Raw genomic sequence first — 23,678 nt, 5'->3', positions numbered from 1 at the left:
TTGACATGACAATTGTGAAACGGAAGGGTTGGGAAGAAACTCATGACAGTATTGAAGGAAACTGATCTCGCTTGCAATGTTTGTATTTTTTGGTGCTGTTTGGAAACTGTTTGGCAATGTAATTTTTACAGATTTTTATGAATAAAGTATATTTTGGAAATAAAAAAAAATAGTATGAGGCATAAATGCTGGCCAGCATCACAACCCCCTATAGCATATCACTGTGGATTGAAGTCCTAGGACAGGCCTGGGTTGTTATTCCACCTCTCTCTCCTCTAAAGTACTCCTCCAGCAAACTTTTGGTCACCTGTCCTAATAACTCCTTCTTTGGCTTGGTGTCAATTTTTGCCTGATTACTGTGAAGACGCTTGGGAGTACATATAAGGTGATATATTAATGCAAGTTGTTCTTACTACAATACAACAGTGACTGCACTTCAAAGGTCCTTCATTGGTTGTAAAGTGCTTTGGGGGATTCTGAGGTCCTGTAAGGCACTATAAAATGTTGTTCCTCTTTATTACTTGCATTCTTACATACTTTCATTACTTTTTTGTTGCTAATCATCAGGCTCATTGCAGGTAATTTATAAAGCTGCACTGTGCATATGTTTAAATAAAGATACGTGCTTCTCCTCCATGACTAATATTGCCTCCCGAAAATAGAAAGCTGCTGTAGTGCCTGTGAATTGTGTAACCCGAAGCTCCCTGAGGAGTGCCTCAGCTCCGAGATCTGTATCTCCTGCTGCATGTACAATTAGTCAGTGATTACCAGCTCCTCATCTTCATCCAATTACCTTCAGCCTGACTCTGCTCTGCTGACACTGCTCCAACGGGAGCTCAGCGCTGTCAAGCTGCAAAGCTCCACTGTCAAATTATTTCTAACCGCTTCCCCTAGTTACAATTAGATTTTCCTGCAGTTCAGCAGTGCTTATTCAGATTGTGAGAAGTAACTGGAGAGATTTATCACAAACCTGCTGCAACAGTCCAGGAATAAATCACTCTCCTCAAATAGCATGGTGTCTCATTACATAAAGTTTAAGAGGCTGTTCCATTTGCTCAGTAATTAGATACATATTGTGACACACAAGTTTGTTCCTCAATCAGGAGAAAGGTGAATAAAGCTTGTATTTTGACCTTGTTTCATTTTGCATGAGAAGCAACGCGTTTATTAAGGTTTAAGCTAGTGTGTCAGTGAGCATTGATTCAACCTCTGCCAGCTTCATCTTCAGTCCACTTCACTGTGTTGATGGCAGTAGTTCTGCTCCAACCAGCTAATTGACGTCTTGTATGATACGCGGTGCTAAGGGAACGTTTCTCAACAGCTCACAACAGCTTGCATTTCTAAGAACAAGGAGCAACTGGAGTGGGTGAAAAAAAATTACTCGGGCGATACCCAGAACTGAAAGGTTTGAACGATCAGGAAAGACTGAACAGGTTGGGCCTTTTTTCTCTAGAAAAGAGAAAACTGAGAGGTCATTAACATTATGAAAGGGTTCCAGCAGGCATAGAGAAGATATTTCCACTTGTGGGGGAGTCCAAAACTAGGGGCCATAAATATAAGATAGTCACCAATAAATCCAATAAGGAATTCAGGAGAAACTTCCTTACCCAGACAGTGGTGAGAATGTGCTATGTGCTCCACATAGAATAGTTGAAACAAATAGCATAGATGCCTTTAAGGGGTAGTTAGATAAGATTTATGAGAAAGGAATTGAAGGTATGTTGATGGGGCAAAATAAAATAAATTGGGAGAAGGCTTGTGTGGAACATGTACAAGCTGGGATGAATGACCTCTTTCTGTACTGTACATTCTGCTGGAACTGTCTGCAATACAACACCAACTTGCATTTATATAGCAGCTTTAATGTAGGAAAGGTTCCGAGGCGCTTTGCAGGAGGCACAATCAGAAAAGGAATTAGCATCTTGAAAGGTAAAAAAACACCCCAAGATGATTTTAGGATGAGGTGAACAAATGAATAAAGGAACAAATTCTGGACTATAGGGCAGGCTTTTCCTGTGGGCTTCGGGACCCCGACATCAAGACCAAATGGGGCTCCCAAGCCCACGCTTGCTGGGAACCAGATCAGCGGAGCTGATTTCCTGGAGACGGCCTCCTATTAAGGATAGTGGGTGGGTTCCCGATGCTGTTGGCCCAATCACATGGCTGGCATGTCTAGAGCCTTGACAGCCGCCTTGGGAGAAGTGGGCACTACTGAGGTAGGACTGGGAACACAAGAGCACCTCAAAACAGAGCCACCCTGGGAGAAGTAAACATAATATTTTAGAGAAGGGGGAAGCCCTCTGGTGGGGTGGGGGGGGGGGGTGGAAGGAATTGTTCGGGCAGTGGCGGCAGCCATTAATTCCTGCATCCCCATTGATAGGGCAAGGAGCTGGCTGTCTCCCCATGCGGTGGACTGGGGGTGGGGGGCGGGAAGGGGGGCGTGTAGGGGGGGCTGCTCCACTGCAGGCAAAATGCCGGTGAGCCCAAAACAAATCACCCCTAATTGGGGTCTTAATTATTTAAATTAAGCAGACAGCTGATCCGCATCCAGCCTGCCCCAGGAAACTTTCCCAGTGGCGGGAATGTGTTGGGGAGCCGCCCTGACGCATCTTCCCTGCCTCCACCCACCCCACCTCCAACCCCATCTCCGTGCGGCCAGGGAAATTCCACCCCTACTATGAGCTCCCTCAGAAGGATAGATTTTGAGAAGAATTTTAAAGGTGGCAGAGACAGAAATGTTTAAGGAAGGAGTTCCAGAAAGCAGAATAACTGAAGGCTCTGCTACCAACTGGAGACCAGGGTCGGCTAAAAGCCAGAGTCTAAAGGGTACGAGAGGGGGTTTTTTATTCAGGGGATGTGGGCGGCACTGGCTATGCCAGCATTTATTGCCCATCCCTAATTGCCCTTGAGAAGGTGGTGGTGAGCTGCCTTCTTGAACTGCTGCAGTCCATGTGGAGTAGGTACACCCACAGTGCTGTTAGGAAGGGAGTTCCAGGATTTTGACCCAGCGACAGTGAAGGAACGGTGATATAGTTCCATGTCAGGATGGTGTGTGGCTTGGAGGGGAACTTTCAGGTGGTGGTGTTCCCATGCATCTGCTGCCCTTGTCCTTCTAGGTGGTAGAGGTTGTGGATTTGGAAGGTGCTGACAAAGGAGTTTTGGTGAGTTGCTGCAGTGCATCTTGTAGATGGTACACACTGCTGCCACTGTGCGTTGGCGGTGGAGGGAGTGAATGTTTGTGGATAGGGTTTCAATCAAGCGGGCGGCTTTGTCCTGGTTGGTGTTGAGCTTCTTGAGTGTTGTTGGAGCTGCACCCATCCAGGCAAGTGGAGAGTATTCCATCAAACTCCTGACTTGTGCCTTGTAGATGGTGGACAGGCTTTGGGGGACAGAAGGTTAGTTATTTGCTGCAGAATTCCCAGCCTCTGACCTGCTCTTGTAGCCACGGTATTTAATGTGGCTGGTCCGGTTCACTTTCTGGTCAATGGTGACCCCCAGGATGTTGATAGTGGGGGATTCAGCGATGGTAATGCCATTGAACGTCAAGGGGAGATAGTTAGATTCTCTCTTGTTGGAGATGATCATTGCCTGGCACTTTTGTGATGTGAATGTTACTTGCCACTTATCAGCCCAAGCCAGGATTTTGTCCAGGTCTTGCTACATTTGGATGTGGCCAGCTTCAGTATCTTGAGGAGTCGCAAATGGTGATGAACATTGTGCAATTATCAGCGAACATCCCTACTTCTAACCTTATGATGGAGGGATGGTCATTGATTAAGGAGCTGAAGATGGTTGGGCCTGGGACACTATTTTGAGGAACTCCTGCAGTGATGTCCTGGGACTGAGATGATTGACCTCCAACAATTACAAACATCTTCCTTTGTGCTAGGTATGACTCGAATCTGTGGAGAGTTTTTCCCCTGATTACCATTGACTCCAGTTTTGCTAGAGCTCCTTGATGTCATACTTGGTCAAATGCTGCCTTGATGTCAAGGGCAGTCACTCTCACCTCACCTCTGGAGTTCAGCTTTTTTGTCTATGTTTCAACCAAAGCTGTAATGAGGTCAGGAGCTGAGAGGCCCTGGCGGAACCCAAACTGAGCATCAATGAACAGGTTATTGCCGAGCAAGAGCCACTTGATAGCACTGTCGACGACACCTTCCATCACTTTGCTGATAATCGAGATTAGACTGATAGGGCAGTAATTGGCCAGGTCGGATTTGTCCTGCTTTTTGTGTACAGGGCATACCTGAACAATTTTCCACATTGCTGGGTAGATGCCAGTGTTGTAGCTGTACTGGAACAACTTGGCGAGGGGCGCGGCAAGTTCTGGAGCACAGGTCTTCAGTACTATTGCCGTAATGTTGTCAGAGCCCATAGCCTTTGCAGTATCCAGTGCCTTCAGACATTTCTGGATATTACGTGGAGTGAATTGCATTGGCTGAAGACTGGCAACTGTGATGCTGGGGACCTCAGGAGGAGGCCGAGATGGATCATCCACTCGGGCACTTCTGGCTGAAGATGGATGCAAATGCTTCAGCCTTATCTTATGCACTGATGTGCTGGGCTTCCCCCATCATTGATGGGGATGTTTGTGGAGCCTCCTCCTCCTGTCAGTTGTTTAATTGTCCACCGCCATTCATGACTGGATGAGGCAGGACTGAAGAGCTTAGATCTGATCCGTTAGTTGTAGGATTGCTTAGCCCTGTCTATTGCATGCTGCTTCTGCTGTTTGGCATGCAAGTAGTCCTGTGTTGTAGCTTCACCAGGCCTGCACGTCATTTTGAGGTATGCCTAGTGCTGCTCCTGGCATGCCTTCTTGCACTCCTCATTGTACCAGAGTTGGTCCCCTGGCTTGATGGTAATGGTAGATTGGTGGATATGCCGGGCCATAAGGTTACAGATTGTGGTTGAAAACAATTCTGCTGCTGCTGATGGCCCACAGCGCCTCTTGGATGCCCAGTTTTGCATTGCTAGATCTGTTCGAAATCTATCCCATTGAGCATGGTGATAGTGCCACACAACACGATGGTGTGAAGACGGGACTTCATCTCTATAGGGTCTGTGCGCTGGTCACTGCTACCAGTGCTGTCATGGACAGATACATCTGCGACAGGTAGATTGGTGAGGATGAGGTCACCACCTGCCACATACCCAGTCTAGCAGATATATCCTTTAGGACTCATCCAGCTTGAGTCAGTAGTGGTGCTACCGAGCCACTCTTGGTGATGGACATTGAAGTCCCCCATCCAGAGTACATTTTGTGCCCTTGCTACCCTCAATGCTTCCTCCATTTGGTGTTCAACATGGAGAAGCACTGATTCATCAGGCGAAGGAGGGAGGTAGGCCGTAATCAGCAGGAAGTTTCCTTGCCCGTGTTTGACCTAATGCCACGAGACTTCATGGGGTCCGGCGTCAATGTTGAGGACTCCCAGGGCAACTCCCTCCTGACTGTATACTACTGTGCCGCCACCACTGCAGGATCTGTCCTGCCAGTGGGACAGGACATACCCAGGGATGGTGGTTGTGGTGTCTGGGACATTGCCTGCAAGGTATGATTCCGTGAGTATGACTTTGTCAGGCTGTTGCTTGACTATTCTGTGGGACAGCTCTTCCAATATTGGCACAAGCCCCCAGATGTTAGTAAGGAGGACTTTGCAGGGTTTGCCGTTGTCGTTTCCGGTGCCTAAATTGATGGCAGGTGGTCCGTCCAGGTTCATTCCTTTTCTTAGGCTTTGTAGGTTTGATACAACTGAGTGGCTTGCTAGGCCATTTCAGAGGGCATTTAAGAGTCAGCCACATTGCTGTGGGTCTGGAGTCACATGTAGGCCAGAACAGGTAAGCATGGCAGATCTCCTTCCCTAAAGGACTTGTGTGAACCAGATGGGTTTTTACAACCATCGACAATGGTTTCATGATCACCACTAGACTAGCTTTTTAGTTCCAGATTTATTAATTGAATTGATTTGAACCTACGTCCCAAGAGCATTAGCCTGGGGCTCTCGGTTGCTAGTCTAGTGACATTACCACTACGCCACCACCTCCCCCAAATAATGCTCGCAACAGTTTCAGAGATAGAACAGGGTGAGGTTATGGAGGATTTTGAGGACAAAAAGTTTGAATTTAATGCATCGGGGACCGCAAGCCAATTGGCAAACAGCACTTAGTGTAGGTCAAAGCTACTGAATTTTGGACAAGTTGATCGTTTATGGCAGATGGAGAAAATTGAGTGTAGATGTGACAAAAAATTGAACAAGAGTCACAGCTGTGGAGGTCAATATGGTGAAGGTGGAATTAAGTGGTCTTGGTGATGGATAGGATATGGGGATTGAATCTCAGCTCAGGGTCAACCACGGCTTTGCACAGTCTTCTTTAGTCCAACAACAGAGGACAGTAGTGTCAGTGATCAGGGCAGAGGCCAAAGACAATTGCTTTGGTTTACCCAATGTTCAGCTAGAGAAAGTGTTGATTCATCCTTCATTTGATATCAAACAGGCAGTCAGCACAGTGAAGTCAATAAAAGTGGTAGAGAGATTAAATGGTGTGGATGAGGAAAAGGGGGCAGCCAAGGATTGATCCTTGAGGTCACTATATAGAGGCAGCGAGAAAAGTTATTGCTGAGATGTGCTCATACAGCCATGGAATATTGAAACTGAATAAAGGAAAGTCATCTCTTGTGCAATATTATTACATAGCAGCAGTAGAAATTTTAGGAAAAGGAAAGTTCAATAGGCCCAATTAGCCCATCCCTTTTTCACTGATTGCTATAACATATATCTTCTCAGCTGTTCCCTGTAGTAGAAGGGTCAGTTACTAGAGGACACAGAGTTAAGGTGATTGGCAAAACATACCAGATAAGGGGCTTTGTCACATAGGTAAATTTATACTGAAAAGGTCCTTGCAGATGGGACTTATAAGACTAAAGCGCAGCTAGTTGCTCGAGGTTTTGAAGAGTGACTGGTTGATACAGATGTTAGAGTGGACTATCCCACAGCTGGAAGAATAATCTTGAAAACCTTTTTAGTTCTTTTAGCCACATATTCATGGGAGCATAGATCAATCAACATAAAGCCCCATTTTTGCAAGGCGATACATTTCAGAGAGAAATATTTCTGAAACTGCCCAAAGAGGCAGCAGGTACAGAAGGAAGCCAATGGAAACTAACCAAATGTCTCTGCGGCCTGAATGATGCTTCGACGGAGCGGTATTTTTTGGTGAGATCTGTTTTGCTGAAAATCGGTTGTGTTCAACTAAAAGCAGATCCTGCAACGCTTTATTGGTATCATAAAGGAAAACTTCCAGGCATCTTCATACCTCAAGGTGTGGTGAATAACGTTGGTGAGCTACAAGCACAAATAGCAGTATGGGAATATGAGGTAGTGGCAATAATGGAAATATGGCTTAAAAATGGTGAGGACTGGGTGCTTAATATTCAAGGATAAAAAGTGTTCAGAAAAGATAGGGAAGGAAAAATAGGAGGTGGGAGTGGAAGTGCTGATTAGGGAAGACATTGTTGTGTTGGAAAGAGAGGATGTCCTTGAGGGGGCAAAGATAGAATTCATTTGGTTAGAGTTGAGAAGCAAAAAGGGTATGATCATCCTACTGGGGGTTTTCTATAGGCCTCCAAATAGTGAGAGAGAAATAGAGGAGCAAATCTACAGGGAAATCGCAGAGATGTGCAAGAATTATAGAGTGGTGATAGCGGGGTCTTTAAATCATTAATTCATGTACTGAAAAGGCTGGCTATGCTTAATGTGATTAAATTACCTGGTCTGGATGACTTGTATCCCAAGTTGGTAAAGGAATTGGGGGTGGAGATAGCGGCATGGCTTGCCAGAATCTTCCAATCTTCCCTAGATATGGGGCAGGTGCCAGAGGATTGGAGAGTGGAAAATGTGACACCCTTATTCAAGAAAGAATATAAGGACAGTCCTAGTAACTACAGGCTAGTCAGTTTAACACTAATGGTGGGTAAAGTTTTAGAAACAATAATCAGGGAAAAAATTCAACGGGCACTTGGAGAGGTTTGAATTAATGAAGGAGAGGCAGCACGGATTTATAAACGGCAGATCATGCTTGACTTATCTAATTGATTTTTTTTAATGAAGGGCCATAGTAGGTTGATGAAGAGAATGCAGTGGATGTTGTCTATACAGATTTTAAGGAAGCATTTGATAAAGTACCACATAAAAGGCTGCTTAATCAAATTGAGGCTGATGGAATAAGAAGCTTGGATAAAAAATTGGCTAAAGGACAAAAACAGCATGTCATGTTAAATGGTTGTTTTTCAGACTGGAGGATGGTAGACAGTGGTGTTCCCCAAGGGTCAGTGCTAGAATCACTGCTTTTATTGCTATATATAAATGACTTGAATATTGGAATACAGAGTAGAATTTCAAAATTTGCCAAACTTGCAGGTGTGGCAAACAGTGAGGATGATACCAATCAACTGCAACAGGATATAGATAGATTAGCAGAATAGGCAGACAAGTGGCAGATGGAATTTAATACAGAGAAGTGTGAGATGATGCTGTTTGAAAGAAGGGTAAGGGAGAGGCAATATAAACTTAAACAGTTCTAAAGAGTGTGCAGGGACAGAGGGACCTGGGGTTCATGTGCATAGATCTTTGAAGGTGGCAGGACATGTTGAGAGAGTAGTTTGCAAAACATATGGGATCTTGGGCTTCATAAGTAGCCGTATTGAGGACAAAAACAGGGAAGTTATCCTGAACTTTTATAAAGCTCCAACTGGAGTATTGCGTCCAGTTCTGGTCACCACACTTCAGGAAGGAAGTGAAGGTCCTTGAGCGGGTGCAGAGGAGATTTACCAGACTGGTTCCAGGGATGAGGGATTTTAGCTACAAGGTTAGGTTGGAGAAGCTGCAGTTGTTGTTCTTCCAGCAAAGGAGGTTGGGGGGAAATTTGATAGAGGGGGACAAGATTATGACAGCTTTAGGTAAGGTAGACAAAGAAAAGCTGTTCCTAATAGCTGATGGTGCAATGACTAGGGGACACAGATTTAAGGATTTGAGCAAGAGATGCAGGGGGGGGAGATGTGAAGAAGAACTTTTTTGTGCAGCGAGTGGTAATGACCTGAAGCTCGCTGCGTATGAGGGTGGTGGAAGCAGAGACAAGGATGATTTCAAAAGAAAATTGGATGGGCACTAGAGGATTATGGGTTAGAGCAGGGGACTGGGATTGATTGGATTGCACTGCAGAGGGCTGGCATGGACTTGATGGGCCAAATGGCCTGCTTCTCTGCCGTAATGACTCTATTACTCTATGACTCTATGAAGAGAATTGTTTTTTATGCAGAGTTTTTATGATCCGGAATGCACTGCTTGAAAGGTCAGTGGTAGTAGCTTTCAAAAGGGAATTGGATAAGTCCTTGAAGGGGAAACATCTGCAGGGCTATGGAAAAAGGACAGAAACCAATTGGATAGCTCTTTCAAAGAGCTGGCACAGGTGGGCTGAATGGCCTCTTCTGTGCTATATCATTCCATATCCCTCAGTTCCTTCTCTCTCCAAATAAAGCACAATATGGAATCAAGAGGTGAGATTTGGTTTCTTTATACTGAAAAAAAATGTAAAATAAAAACAGAAAGTGTTGGAAATACTGAGCAGGTCTGGCAGCATCTGTGGAGAAAGAAGCAGAGTTAACGCTTCAGGTCAGTGACCTTTCATCAGAACTGGCAAAGCGTAGAAAAGAACTAGGTTTTAAGCAAGTGAAGTTGTGGGGAGGGAGGGCAGGTGGCTTGGTGGGGAAGAGAACAAAAGGGAAGGTGTGTGATAGGGCAGAGGGCAGGAGAGATTAAGTAACAAAAGATAGCGTTAATTCTAGAGGTGAAAGACAAAGCATTAGTCCAGAGAGAGTGTTAATGGCAGAGTCTGTCCAAAGGTACATGAAACACAGGCACATGGTTAAAAAATAAAATAAAATGATAAAAGAATATAAAAATCCCAGTTGTGCTCTGAAATTTTGTTGAGCTCAATGTTGAGTCCACAAGGCTGTAGAGTGCCTAACCGAAAGATGAGGTTCTGCACCTCAAGCTTGCATTGATGTTCACTGGAACACTGGAGCAGGCCAAGGACAGAAATATGGGCATGAAAGCAGGAGAGTGTGTTGAAATGGCAAGCAACCAGAAGCTCGGGGTCATGCTTTCGGACTGAGCAGAGGTGTTCTGCAAAGCGGTCACCCAATCTACATTTGGTCTCCCAAATGTAGAGGCGACACATTGTGAGCAGTGAATACAGTATACTAAATTGAAGGAAGTACAAGTAAATTGCTGCTTCACCTGGAAGGAGTGTTTAGGGTCTTGGATGGTGAGAAGAGAAGAAGTAAAAGGGCAGGTATTATACCTCCTGCGATTCTGGGAAGGGGACGAGATATTGAGGGTGATGGAGGAATGGACCAGGGGGTCGCGGAGGGAATGATCCCTTCAAATGCTTTTATTTTACTGAAAAAAAAATGTTTTGAGTTAGTGAGTATTCAAAGCAATCACTTCCAGCCCAGAGTCTCATCTACTCCTGCTGCTAGATCCAGCAGTGAACAAGAATACAACAGAAACACAAATACCTAACTTCAAACGCTTTCTGACAAAAGGTCATTGACCTGAAACATTAACTGTATTTCTCTCTTCACAGATGCTGCCAGACCTAATATTTCCAGTATTTTCTGTTTTTATTTGAAACAGCATTGGTACGACCAGGTGAGAAAGGGGTCTAGGGTTCCCTCTCAGCCTTCAACTGGTCTTACCATAACAGGGTTTAATTTTAAACACACCGTTTTTTTTAGCTCCCCCTTAGTGAATCCTTGTTCACTATCTTCCAATTATAAGGCAAAGAAACTAGCCAAACAGGTTTTTTTAGATTTAAAGAAAAAAGGTTGAACTTTATTAAACTTAAACTCTAATTCGGTTAACGCCTATGGATACACAACGCACCAACACTAGCATGCATATGCGATACACAGATGCAGATAGAGACAGAAAAGAGGAGAAGAAATAAAGTGGAAAAGTTTGAGGCAATATTTGAAGATGGTTTTGGTTACTGTTCTTCGAGCTCGCTGAGAGTCCTCGATTGTAGGTAGGTCTTGATTTTCGTTGGGGCCCAGTATTCTTCTTAAACCTTGTTCGATGTAGGAGACTTTTCTCTCTTGACGTTCATGTGTCCTCAGTGAGTCCAGAGGCTTGTGAGAAAGAGATGGGAGCAGACAGTAGAGATCTTCTCACTCCAGGAGCAAACAGTCTTTTTAGTTCAAACTCTTTGTATAATTCAGTAAAACCCAGGTTGCCAAGCAGCTTAGTCATGTGACTAGCTGGTCTGAACACGTCTGTTTGTGGATTCTCTTGTTTTAGCCGACCCAGGAATGTCTGTTCTTACACACAATACCTGGTGCTCAAAGTCCATTGTGGATTAAATTGGAACAGGGAATAGCCCCTTTGTCCTTCCAAGCACTGTCTATTAGTATGCAAAAATGGTTTTCCAGCCAAGTGTCTGGATTTTTTTTAACAAGTCCTTTCTTCACTCCAGTAACAGTTTAAAATCGATGTTCATATGACAAAATTAATATGCCTCCTTCTTGGCAGGTGGGGCCTGCATCACACTATGCTGTCATTTGAACGACATCTCAGAGACACAGTTGGTGCTGTTGTGCACCTCAGCACTTTGCAAATTGGAGCAGTTGATATCTTAAAAGATTCCTTAGACTACTCGTGTTTGGCACTCAGGCACTAGAAGTTCCCTCACCTTGCCCCGTGTACACTCACAATTTACACATTTGCTTACATGCCCAAACACACAGATTCTTTGACTGAATTGCAGGTTGATGAAATCTTGCCATGTATAAACCAACTAAGCTTCCATTGATGTTCTGGAGAAGCTGTTCGATTATCACAGTGTGTTTTTGTTCAATAAAGGTTCTCAATTAGTTGAGGGATACAAACATACAAATTAGGAGCAGGAGTAGGCTACTCGGCCCATCAAGCCTGCTCCACCATTCAATAAAATCATGGCTGATCTGATTGTAACCTCAACTCCACATTCCCGCCTATCTCCAGTAACTTTTCACCCACTTGCTTATCAAGGATCTATCTACCTCTGCCTTAAAAATATTCAAAGACTCTGCTTCCACCGCCTTTTGAGGAAGAGAGTTCCAAAGACTCACAACCCTCTGAGAGAAAAAATGTTTCCTCATCTCTGTCTTCTACATTCTCCCACAAGAGGAAACATCCTTTCCACATCCACCCTGTCAAGACCCCTCAGAATCTTGTATGTTTCAATCAAGTCGCCTCTTACTCGTCTAAACTCCAGCAGATACAAGCCTAGCCTGTCCAACCTTTCCTCATAAGAAAACATGCCCATTCCAGCTATTAGTCTAGTAAACTTTCTCTGTACTGCCTCCAATGCATTTACATCCTTCCTTAAATAAGGAGACCAATACAGTACACAGTATTCCAGATGTGGTCTCACCAATGCCCTGTATAACTGAAGCATAACCTCCCTACTTCTGTATTCAATTCCCCTCACAATACATGATAACATTCTATTAGTTTTCCTAAATTAGAAAATGAAAAGATTTAAAAACTGCTCTGAAAGTACTTGTTCTTCATATTCACCTACTCAATATTAAACCACTCCTTTTCATTTCCCTTCCAATTTTTATGGGATTTTACCCTTTCCTATTCATATGTCCATAGTGTTATTCTTTCCCACTCCCAGCCCTTAGTTATTCTATATACATGATGAGGCATGCGAAAATGACCCAGGATAACAGACCCCAACATTTTCATATAAAGGGTGGTGGAAATCTGAAACTCTTTCCCCCCCCCCCCCCCACAAAAGGCTGTTGAGGCTGGATCAGTTTAAAATTTCAAAACTGAGATTGATAGACTTTTGTTAGGTAAGGGCATTAACTGTTGTGGAACCAAGGTGGGTAGATGGATGGAGTTAAGATACAGATCAGCCATGATCTATTTGAATGATGGCTTGAGGTGATGAATGGCCTTCTCCTACTCCTATGTTCCCACGAATCCCCCTCTCCCTGGCTCCCCCTCCGCTCCCCCTGTGGTAGGTCTGAGATTTGCAATCCCTTTGAGGAGTTCCAAACATTTTTTGTTATTCTTTCAAGGGATGTGAGTGTTGCTGGCAAGGCCAGCATTTGTTGCCCACCTGTAATTGTCCTTGAGAAGGAGATGGTGAGCCACCTTCTTGAACTGTTGCAGTTACATGAACGCTTGATTCACTTGCTGATGACTACAAAGCCCCAGAGCAGAAATTGATTTCAAGCACATTCATTTTTGATTCAAAGCTGTTCAATGTAACATTTTTCTGTACATAATAAATATTTATTAGTCTTTACCTGCGTGGAATTCAATCATCACTTCAAAGAAAATATTTGCCTCAGAGGTGACATATGCTGCTTAAGAAAGGAAACTTCATCCTGTAAACAGAGAGCTGAAGTTTGGCCCATAACTGGTGATTGTATGTGTGAACCAGTTACCTGCACACCTGGATCCGAAGTTCTCTGTTTCTTTGACATTTTGAATAGAAGGTATTTTTTGTGTTCATTGAGTTGAAGTGCATAAATGGCAGAGATGAAGGTAAAAAGAATTAACTTGCATTTGCCTTTTCACATCTTGGAAATATCCTCAACGTACTTCACGTTCAAGGAATTACTTTTGAACTGTGGTTGTTGTGGTTATGTATGGAAACACAGCAGTCATTTTGCTCACGCAGAGTCCCACAAACAGCAATGATATATATGATCAACTTATCTGTTTTGATGTTGTTGGTTGAGGGATGAATGTTGGCCAGGATACCTGGAGAACTCTTGGCTTTTCTTCAAAATCTAACAGGGATTTCCAAAGATAACTAATTGAAACACTAACACTTGAACACTAGAAGAGGCAGATAGAGCATCCAACATCCAATCCAAGCACTTTTGTCAGTCTTGCACTGAAGTACCAGCTGAGGTTAAGTGCTGGGGAATGGAAAGGTTTTCTATTTTTGTCACCCAGTGTCAGGTCAGGTAGAGCAGAGTAAAACTCCTACTACACTCCCTCATCAGATCAGGTATAGTGTTAGTTAGATGAAGGTTAGTTCCCCTACTCTGTCTCAATAATGTGCCTTGTAAAAGAAAGAATTTCCATTTCTCTAGCGCCCTTCACATCTTCATGCTTTCCAAAAGTGCTTCCATAGAAACATAAAATATTTACGGCACAGAAGGAGGCCATTCAGTCCATTGTGCCTGTGCCGGCTGCAGAAGAGCGATCGCTCCTATCCCATTTTCCAGCTCTTGGTCCATAGCCCTGTCCATTACAGCACTTAAAGTGCAGATCAAATTTTTTTTTAATGCGATGGAAGATTCTGCCTCTCACGCCCTTTCAGGCAGTGAGTTCCGGATCCTCACCACCCTCCGGGTGAAATAATTTGTCCAATTCCACTCTAATCTTTGTACAAACTACTGTAAATCTAGGCCCCCTTGATTACTGGTTACTGACCTCTCTGCTGAGGGAAATAGGTTCTTCTGATCATTCTATCTGGGCCCCTCATAATTTTTCATACCTCAATTAAACCTTTCCTCAGCCTCCTCTGTTCCAAAGAAAATAACCCACTCTTATCCAATCTTTCATCATAGCAAAAATTTTCCATTCCTGGCAACATCCTTGTAACTCTCCTCTGTACCCTTTCTAATGTTTCCTGTAATTTGGTGACCAGAGCTGTACGCGGTACTCAAATTGTGGTCTAACTAGTGTTTTATACAGTTCTACCATAACTTCCCTGCTCTTGTGTTCTATTCCTCAGCTGTAAAGGAAAGTATCCCATATGCCTTCTTAACCACTTTACCTACCTGTTCTTCAAGGATTTCAGGACATGTACTCCAAGGTCCCTGTTCTCCTCTACATTACCTCAGTATCATTTCACACCTAATAAGTTAATGTTTTGAAGTGTAGACATGGTTGCTATGTACAAAATCTGACAAGCAAACAATCACACAATAAAGGCCCACCAATAACAATTGAGATAAATAACCAGGTTATCTGTTTTCTGGTATTGGTTGAGGAATAAATGTTAACTAGGACAATTTTTGTGTTTGCTTTTGAGTAAATGATCTTTTACATTAACCTGAAAAGGCACACAGGACCTTATCACGGGACCTTGGTTTAATGGATCATCCTAAGTAGCACCTCTGGCAATGAAGCACTTCCTCAGTACTGCACTGAAGTATTACAGTACATTATGTATTGTGATATTAATGCCGCGAATATTCCCCTCACGAGGTTCGTCCCCGACAGCAACAACAACAAAGTACAAGACACTACAGTGAAAAGGGTTCACGCTAAGCAACGGCAAATTGGCTTAATGAGCTGAAAACAAGGCGTAGTTGCTGGATGGTAGCTGGTTTGAATTTAATTTGGATTTAGAGTGAAAGTTTTTTATCTAGCGCACATATAATGCAAATTATTGTTTTTTGGGGGGAAATGTTCATATTCCCAGACATTCGGTTTAATGAATTTCAGATAAAGCAGGTCTGATTGTCCATTGCTCACGGTGAAATCTCCTTTATATTGGAGAGACTAAACACAGATTGAGTGCTTCGAATATCTCTGCTTTTTCTTTGTGATCCTGATTTCCCTACGGCTTGCTACTTCAACCATCTCATATTTCCACTTTAGCTTTTCCATCTTTTTCCGGCTATACTGTTCCAAACAAGCTCAACACAAACTACAGAACAGTAATTCATTCTCTTCTTGGGCACTCTGCAGCTCCCTGGTCTGAGCATTGAGTTGAGCAACTTCAGACCTTAGCTGTCTCCTCCATTTTCTTTCTGGACTGTTAATTGTGTTGCCTTCCTTCTCTGATGGCTATCAGTCGGCATCCTCTGAATTAATCTGCTGCTGGAGAGCCCACAGAGTTAAAAAAAAAAGCAGCAAAACTTTAAGAGAAATAAGAAACCCGAGGAAGATTGGATCCTGATAAGGTCCAATTTCTTGGTCCCATGGAGTTGGATAAGGCTACTGCTACATACAGAGACTTGGCAATATATGCACAGTCTGAACAACAGGCACCAGCATTGAGGCTTTTGCAGGGGCTAAGCAGCTCAACATACCAGACAGTGCATGAATAATTTCTCAGTACAGATGAAGGCTACAAATACTCTCCTCTTTTAGGAAAAAAGAACTTGCATTCATATAGTACCTTTCACAACCACAGGATATTCCAAAGCGCTTTACAGCCAATAAAGTACTGTTGTAATATAGGAAACCTGGCAACCAATTTGTGCATAGCAAACTTCCACAAACAGCAAAGTGTTAATAACCAGATCATCTGTTTTAGTGATGTTGATTGAGGGATAAATATTGGATTTCCGCTAAAACTCCCCTGCTCTTCTTTGAAATAAGCCGTGGGATTTTTTACATCCACCTGAGCAGGCAAGTGGAACCTTCGTATAATGTCCCATCCAAAAGACTGTACTGGAGTATTGGCCTAGATTTTATGCCCAAGTCCCTGGATTGAGACTTGAAACCACAACCTTCTGATTCAGAGATAAGAGTGCTGCCAACTGAGAGAAACAGAGTTAATATTTCAGCTCTGTGACCTTTCAGCAGAACTGATAAAAGCGAGAAATGTAATAGGTTTTGAGCAAGTGATGGGGGAGGGTGGGAAGAAGAAAAAAAGGATAGGGTAGAGGGCAGGAGAGATTAAATTTAAAAAAAGTTTCATGGTGAAAAGCCAATGGTACTGGTAATGGGACAAGTAAAGAAACAAATGATGTATCTATAGGAGGTGTAAATGGCAGGATAACTGCTGTCCGAGCATAAAGTAAAGAAATTAAGAGAGAAACGAGAAAAAGTAATCAACAAAAAAGACAAAACAAAATAGGGGCAGAAGTTCTGATCTAAAATTATTGAACTCAATGTTGAGTCCTGAAAGCTATAAAGTGCCCAAGCAAAAGATGACATGCCATTCCTCGTGCTTGCATTCAGCTTCATTAGAACACTGCAGCAGGCCGAGGACAGAAAGGTCAGAGTGGGATCAAGCTAGAGAATTAAGATGACAGGTGACTGGAAGCTCAGGGTCATACTTGCAAACTGAACGGAGGTGTTCCGCACCTGTGACCACTTTGTGACCCTGAGCTTCCAGTTACCTGTCATCTTAATTCTCCAGCTTGCTTGCACTCTGAACCTTTCTGTCTTTGGCCTGTTCTTATGAAGCTCAGTGCAAGCTTGAGAAACAGCACCTCATCTTTTGTCTGGGCCTTCAGCACACAACATTGAGTTCAACAATTTTAGATCATAACCTCTGCCCCCATTTTATTTTTTTTTGATGATTTGCTTTTTCCTCTTGTTTCTCTCTCATTTCCTTTTCGCTCACTCAGCTGTTATCCTACTATTCACACCTCCTCTAGACACATCTTTTGTTTCTTTATTTGTCCCATAACACTCTTTGGCCTTTCACCATGGAACCTTTTTTAATTTAATCTCTCCTACCCTCCACCCTTATTACAGACCTTCCCTTTTGTTCTTCTTCCCACCCTCCCCCATTTCACTTGCTCAAAACCTATTACATTTCTATCATTTCTCAGTTGTGATGAAAAGTCACAGACCTGAAACATTAACTGTTTCTCTCTCTACAGATGCTGCCAGACCTGCTGAGCATTTTCAGCATTTTCTGTTTTTATTTCGGATTTCCAGCATCCACAGTATTTTGCTTTTGTACTATCAACTGAGCCTCGGTTGATAACTCAATACTCCCAGCCTTACCATATTGCACCTTGATAGTACAGAATTGACAAAAAAAGAAAGAAATGGAAAAGTTGCACCAATAGATTCTTCCATTTATATTTTTATTATCTCATAATTTTTGTAGGCACGGCAGAACACTGAATACTTTATACAATGTAGGTTTGATTAAAAAGTGATTAAAAAGTGATTATGCAGAGACACGTCACCAAACATGAATAAACTTTAAAACATCCAAACAATTTTTCAAGCATTATAGCAAAACCTGCAGCTCAGGACTTGCAGTATTTTATCAAAAGCACACTGTCTCTTACTATAAGGGAACACTTTACTTTTCCCTGCAGGCAACATATGCTTGAGAAGATATTTACAAATCAGAAATATTGCACCATTAAAAAAGTTTTAAAAAACTCAATCTCCTACCTGCTAACAGTCTGTTTAGAAGCCCTATGATATGTAACAGACAGCAGAATATAACAATACATTTTGGTATAAGTGTCCATGTATTGTACAGTACATACTGACATTTTCTAACAGCAAGATGACCTCAAGTCAATTGCATACTTTCGAGATAATATTTATTATACTTTCTGCACCAAGGAGTTTACCTTTTGAAGCATTACTACCTTCTGTGAAGTTGTATGTTTTAACTAATAGGAACAAGGCAATGTTAGGTATAAATGTTGTGAAGCTTGCTATCTCTGTGAAATAACATTATAACAAGTTTTAACCAAACTGTTTTTTTATTTTTCTAGTTTATCCTTTTCTCTTTTAAAGGTGCTGACTCTGCTAAGTACAGTTCAATGGGCTTTAAGAGCTTGTGTTTCTTCTAAGTGGCCATTTATTACATGTGAGCCTGAACAATGAATGTTGACTTGACATCAGAGTGCGATCATCGCCTCTCGAACTGAACACACACTTGCAGTTTTCAGCTGGGGGGTCACTGGACAATAATCAGGAGCTGTTTTCTCCCCCCTTTTCTATCCCAAGAGCAATCACAGCAGTTGCAGCATGCCCATGGAAACCAAAGGAGAAATCTAAGGGCCTGACACGCTACAGGGAAGAGCGAAAAGACTGTTCCTTATGCCACCGATCTAAATATGAGGTTACGGAAAGATGACTCTGTAAATGGTACAGAAGAGGTAAATCAAGCACACTACTTCAGATTAGCCATAATGGTTGAGTAAGGTAGCCAGATTCAAACTAGTGATGAGCAACTTTATGTTAGGAAGTTTAACCACACAAATTACTTCAATAGATGGAATGGTTTCCAGGTAGGATCACAAAGGCAAAAACCCAAAATTGTTTAGGAAATTGTTGGATACTGGACTGTAGGGAGTTTCCTGGCAAATAAGCTAGGATGCACCAAATGGCCATCCTTATCAATCCTTCTCGTCACTTTGTCAAAATTCTAGAACTCTCTGCCGAGCAGCATTGTGGCAGCACTTCCACCACACAGACTTGCAGTTGTTCAAGAAGGAAGCACACCACCAACCTTCTCAAGTGCAACTAAGGATGGGCCAGTGATTCGCAAAGCCATGAGAATGAATTATTTTCAAAATTGTCTTGTGATCTACTCCCACCCTAAATGAGATCAGGTAACTCAGCACAGAGCCTGGGAGTTGAATCTGGGGCCTTCTAGTCTGCATGACTCAGGGGGATGAATTTCCATGGAGGTTCTCCCACTTGTTCACTGCAACTCCAGCACAAGAGCCTCAGAAGCCCTAGAAACACAGCGTAAACCCAGTTTACGCCATTTTACCAAACTTTCCATGATTCTTCTGTAGAACAATAGGAGAATTCCCATAGAAATTCACCTCTCTAGCTACACTAGGGTTTGCATTTACCCACATTGTGTTGTGTGAAAGGCTGTTCTCAAATAATGTAAATATTATTTCTAATACCTTAATCTGTTGTCCCAATACACATCAAAAATAAAAAAACTGCATAACCCCATGGCTGCCAACTTAGAGTACCAGAGTTTAAATGCCAGTTATTCAGCCTTTCGATACTTGTATCAAATAAGGGTTTTGTCTTGCATTGCAACATAATACCCTCTACCACAACCTTATTTAGACTCAGTGATGTTTTGCTGAGGTCCTGTGCATGCAAAACTCAGAGTACGTGGTGCCCAATTGGTGGGGAGGTCCAGTGTGTATGGTATCCAATGATGTTTGATCCTATTTGCTTGGATCATGTGTGGGTTCCAGAATGTATGAGATATCATTGTTGCGGGATCCAGTCTGTCTGTATGGGTTCGAGTCTGTTTGGGATCCAATCTGTTTGCTATCCACCCTGCATGGGATTGAGACTATCTACGCTTCCATCTGTCTGAACATGTTACATTTTGTGGTAATGTTGCATTTTTAGTCACAAGATCCATTCAATGTTTGAGGCAGAGTCCCAGAGTTACTCATATGTGCAGGACTGGGGATCTGCGACCCCGACCCCCCGCTATCCTTTTCAAATGTCTCTACGGTCGATATAAATTCAACATCAAATTCTCCCTGGTCGGGGGCTGGCTCGGTTCAACTGGGGCTAATTTTCACTGCTCGGTAGAGCCGAGGTTTGGGACTCGGTTCATTGGGTCAGTGTGGAGTATGTGACGTTGCACAAAAACTGTAAACAAATACATGCGTTTAAATACTCTCTGAATAAGGGATGTCGGGGAGAGCACTCACAAAAACGACATTTGGCGAAATTAAGCAGGGAGGGGGGGGGGCTCTGCCTCTTCAGGAGCCGGTGTGGCTGAGATCCTCGGAGATCTGCACGACCTCAGACTCCACCAAGGATTGATGCCCCTCGCCGTCTGTTGGCCTCATTCTCAGGTTTATGGACCCATAGGTCTTTCTTGGTCTACCAGTAACCATGAAGTTCCTTCTCCCGTACAGCTCACCTTTACAGATAGAGACCATGAGCAGTAAGGAGAGCAACATCCCTCCCAGTGTCAGCAAGCCCAGGCCGGCGATGATGCACTTGTCCAAATGAGAGCCCAACAGGGCGTAATGTAACTCCAGTCTCTCCATCTCCCGGGCTGTCACCGTGTCCGGATCCACATTGGATTCCCTCGGGATGGCATAAGCGATAACCACCAAGGTGATGCCAGCCACCAGGAACACCAGCGCCACCGTGAATCCATAGTCAACCGACTGGCCGCTCGCATCCGATTCCGGCTCCTCCTCGGAACGGGGCGACGTCTCCTGGGGCCTCTCCCGGTGGCCGTGGGTGGCTCCAGCTCCTGCCCCGCCCGGGGATCTGTGCCCTCTGCCGTTGGCAGCCGATGGGCTGCAAGGATTGCCGTTCAATGGGTCAGCCCGGGAACTGAATGAAGTCTCTTGCTCCTGATCTCGGGAAAGCGCGGCGCTGTTCAACACTGGAGCTGTCCAAGGTGCTGAAAGCTGGCGGCCCCAGGGCGCGGCGGCGCCGCCGTTTGCTGTCAACTGAGCCCGGGACCCATGACCTGTGTCCCCAGCTCCGGTGTTCCTCAGTTCCAGAGGATAATAGCATTCCGTAGACGCCATTGGAACTCGTTTGCCGTGTACATCCCAGCGATGATTAACTGCAATAACCCTGCAAGTAGAGGCAAGGCGAGAGCTCGGTGAGATACAGGATTTGTGAGTTAAATCCCGAGCCACATCAGGTGTCGAAACACTTTAAAGATCGCCAATAGTCCAGTTAACCGGCAAAACCTCCACTGCGGGAAGGTACTAGGCTGCGAGATGTAATAACTCTCCGGCTTTGGTCTCTGCGTTCATTTAAAGGGCTGCAATTAGAGGGACATCTACACAATTTCACCAACTTAGAGAGGGGCAGCACCAAGACCTCTCAACATGCAGATATCTGATATCTCTACAAATGAAACATAAACGGCCGTTGCTCCATGCAGCAAAATCTTTTTTTCTTAAAATGCATTGATAGGCACCAAAACTCTTTAATCGTTTTAGCTCCCCTTATAAACTTCACCACGGGGTTTACCATGTTCTAAAATGCTGAACTGTTCCAGTTTCTCCGTCTGGAAATATTCCCATTGCAGCATCTCTCCCTCTCTCTCTCTGGAATATTGAGCAGTCACTCAGCCCCTGGGGGGCTCGGCATTCCGTTACCAAGCTCAGATCCCATTAACCCCCAGTTCCTCAAATGGTTTTCATTTTGCAACACCAACATTCAGCCGCCTCCCCCCTTCCTGTTCCTCACTTAAACCCCCATCCGGCGCGTTTTCTATCAGTTCGCCCTTTCCATTCGCTGCCTGCTCCCCTTCAGACTGTATCCTAGACTCCAAGAACAGGCGGAATAGAAGGTCAAGGGTGGGGGTGAAATCCTCTCTGCTTTCTTCCTCAGTGAAGAGTTAAACTCTGTCTGAAAGACGAACGAAATAAAGTCAATCATTGGATAGAGGGCAAAGTCCCATTGACAAAGGTTATTGGACTAGTACAAAGTGCTGACCCTTTCACACATCACTAGCAGTGACATGATCACATTGACCCGTCCCTTTGTCCTACCCGCTGCATTTTCATTCTCTTACTCACTGAACACATAAATACCCAAAGTTTCTCGCGTTCAGTTATTTCATCAATTACATTTTCAGTAGAAACACGTTAGTGAGTTCAGCGGAAGCCCGACTGATACCTGAAGGATTTTAATCTTGCCCAGGTTCTAGGTGGTTCAAATTAATGTTCCAGATTTGAGATGCGCGCCGACCAGCCCGTTAATCAAGGAGGAAGAGAGAGAGAGAGAGAGGACAGAGGCTGTACAATGGCGTCTGTCACCAGCAGCGAGCCGGGGCTGGGCTACATTCAGGCCATTTATCTGTTAGTAGGGCGGTGACATCTGCATCCAACAATCCCCGGGCCGAGCCGCCTCCTGGTGCAGTCACTGCCGATTTAAAGACATCCCTCGGAACTGCTAAATCCCAGCCATCAAACCACTGCCCCAAATGTGCAGGAAATCTCCATACCCGTAACAATTATTTACAGCAACTTAATTCTCGACGGTAACTTGCCTCCAAATGTAATTTTACACGTCCTTAATCTGTCAAACACTGACACAAGGTACTGCAAGATGCCAGACTCTAACTCACACAAAACAAGCCTGGTTCTATTCAAGTGCAGGCGCTGTCTGCCCGAGATGTAAGTCACATTTACAAGCAATCTGCTGAGTCCTGCTCTAAAGGTATCTCTCCTCCTCAATTATCCTTTAACTGTTTCCACTCTCCGTACAGATTCACTACAGCCTCCCAACACGCGATTCCGGATTCCCAGCCACCTGCCAATAAGCGGCCTTACAATGAGAGTCGCAGGATATCAGGGGGTAAATGCTGTGAAGTCCCTGGGGATCATTCTGAACATTTTACGCTCTCTGTAACCCCGCCCCTCCCCCTCGCCCTCCCCCGGCTGGAGTTTGCGTGCCATGCAGTACTGATTTATTCAGGCTCTGGGCTTTGGCACCCCCTCCTCTGTGAGCTTCCCACGGTTCAATGTGAGTTTGGGCCAATTCTCTCTGACGTGTGAGTCCCTCATCCACAGTCAGAGGGTGCACACTGGGATTACTCTCACGCAACCCTCTGCCTACTGGGAATGCCCCCTGCAAATAAAGCACCCCCTCTTTGTAAATAAAGCACCCTCCCTGTAAATAAAACACCCCCTCTATGTAAATAAAACACCCCCTCTATGTAAATAAAGCACCCTCCCAGTAAATAAAGAACCCCCCTCTGTAAATAAAGCACCCCCTCTATGTAAATAAAACACCCCCTCTCTGCAAATAAAACACCCTCCCTGTAAATAAAGCACCTGTTCTCTGCAAATAAAACACCCTCCCTGCAAATAAAACTCCCGTCTCTGCAGATAAAGCCCCCTACCCTGTAAATAAAGCACCCTCCCTGTAAATAAAACACCCTTCCTGTAAATCAAACACCCTCCCTCCAAATAAAACCCCTGT

The 23,678-nt window shown here is 44.0% G+C and overlaps 1 protein-coding gene across 1 annotated transcript; it reads right to left on the bottom strand.

Annotated features, from left to right (window-relative positions):
- Positions 1–20,476: 20,476 nt before the first annotated feature.
- On the bottom strand, positions 20,477–21,265 carry tmem74b (transmembrane protein 74B). Its single transcript, XM_068048870.1, has one exon. The coding sequence runs from the start codon at positions 21,263–21,265 to the stop codon at positions 20,477–20,479; it is 789 nt and encodes a 262-aa protein (XP_067904971.1).
- Between the last annotated feature and the right edge of the window lie 2,413 nt (positions 21,266–23,678).

The sequence above is a fragment of the Heterodontus francisci genome, chromosome 16 (genome assembly GCF_036365525.1).
Source record: "Heterodontus francisci isolate sHetFra1 chromosome 16, sHetFra1.hap1, whole genome shotgun sequence".
Classification (NCBI taxonomy): Eukaryota; Metazoa; Chordata; class Chondrichthyes; order Heterodontiformes; family Heterodontidae; genus Heterodontus; species Heterodontus francisci.
Note: the sequence above shows the minus strand (reverse complement) of the source record. Positions and strands in the feature narration are given on the sequence as shown.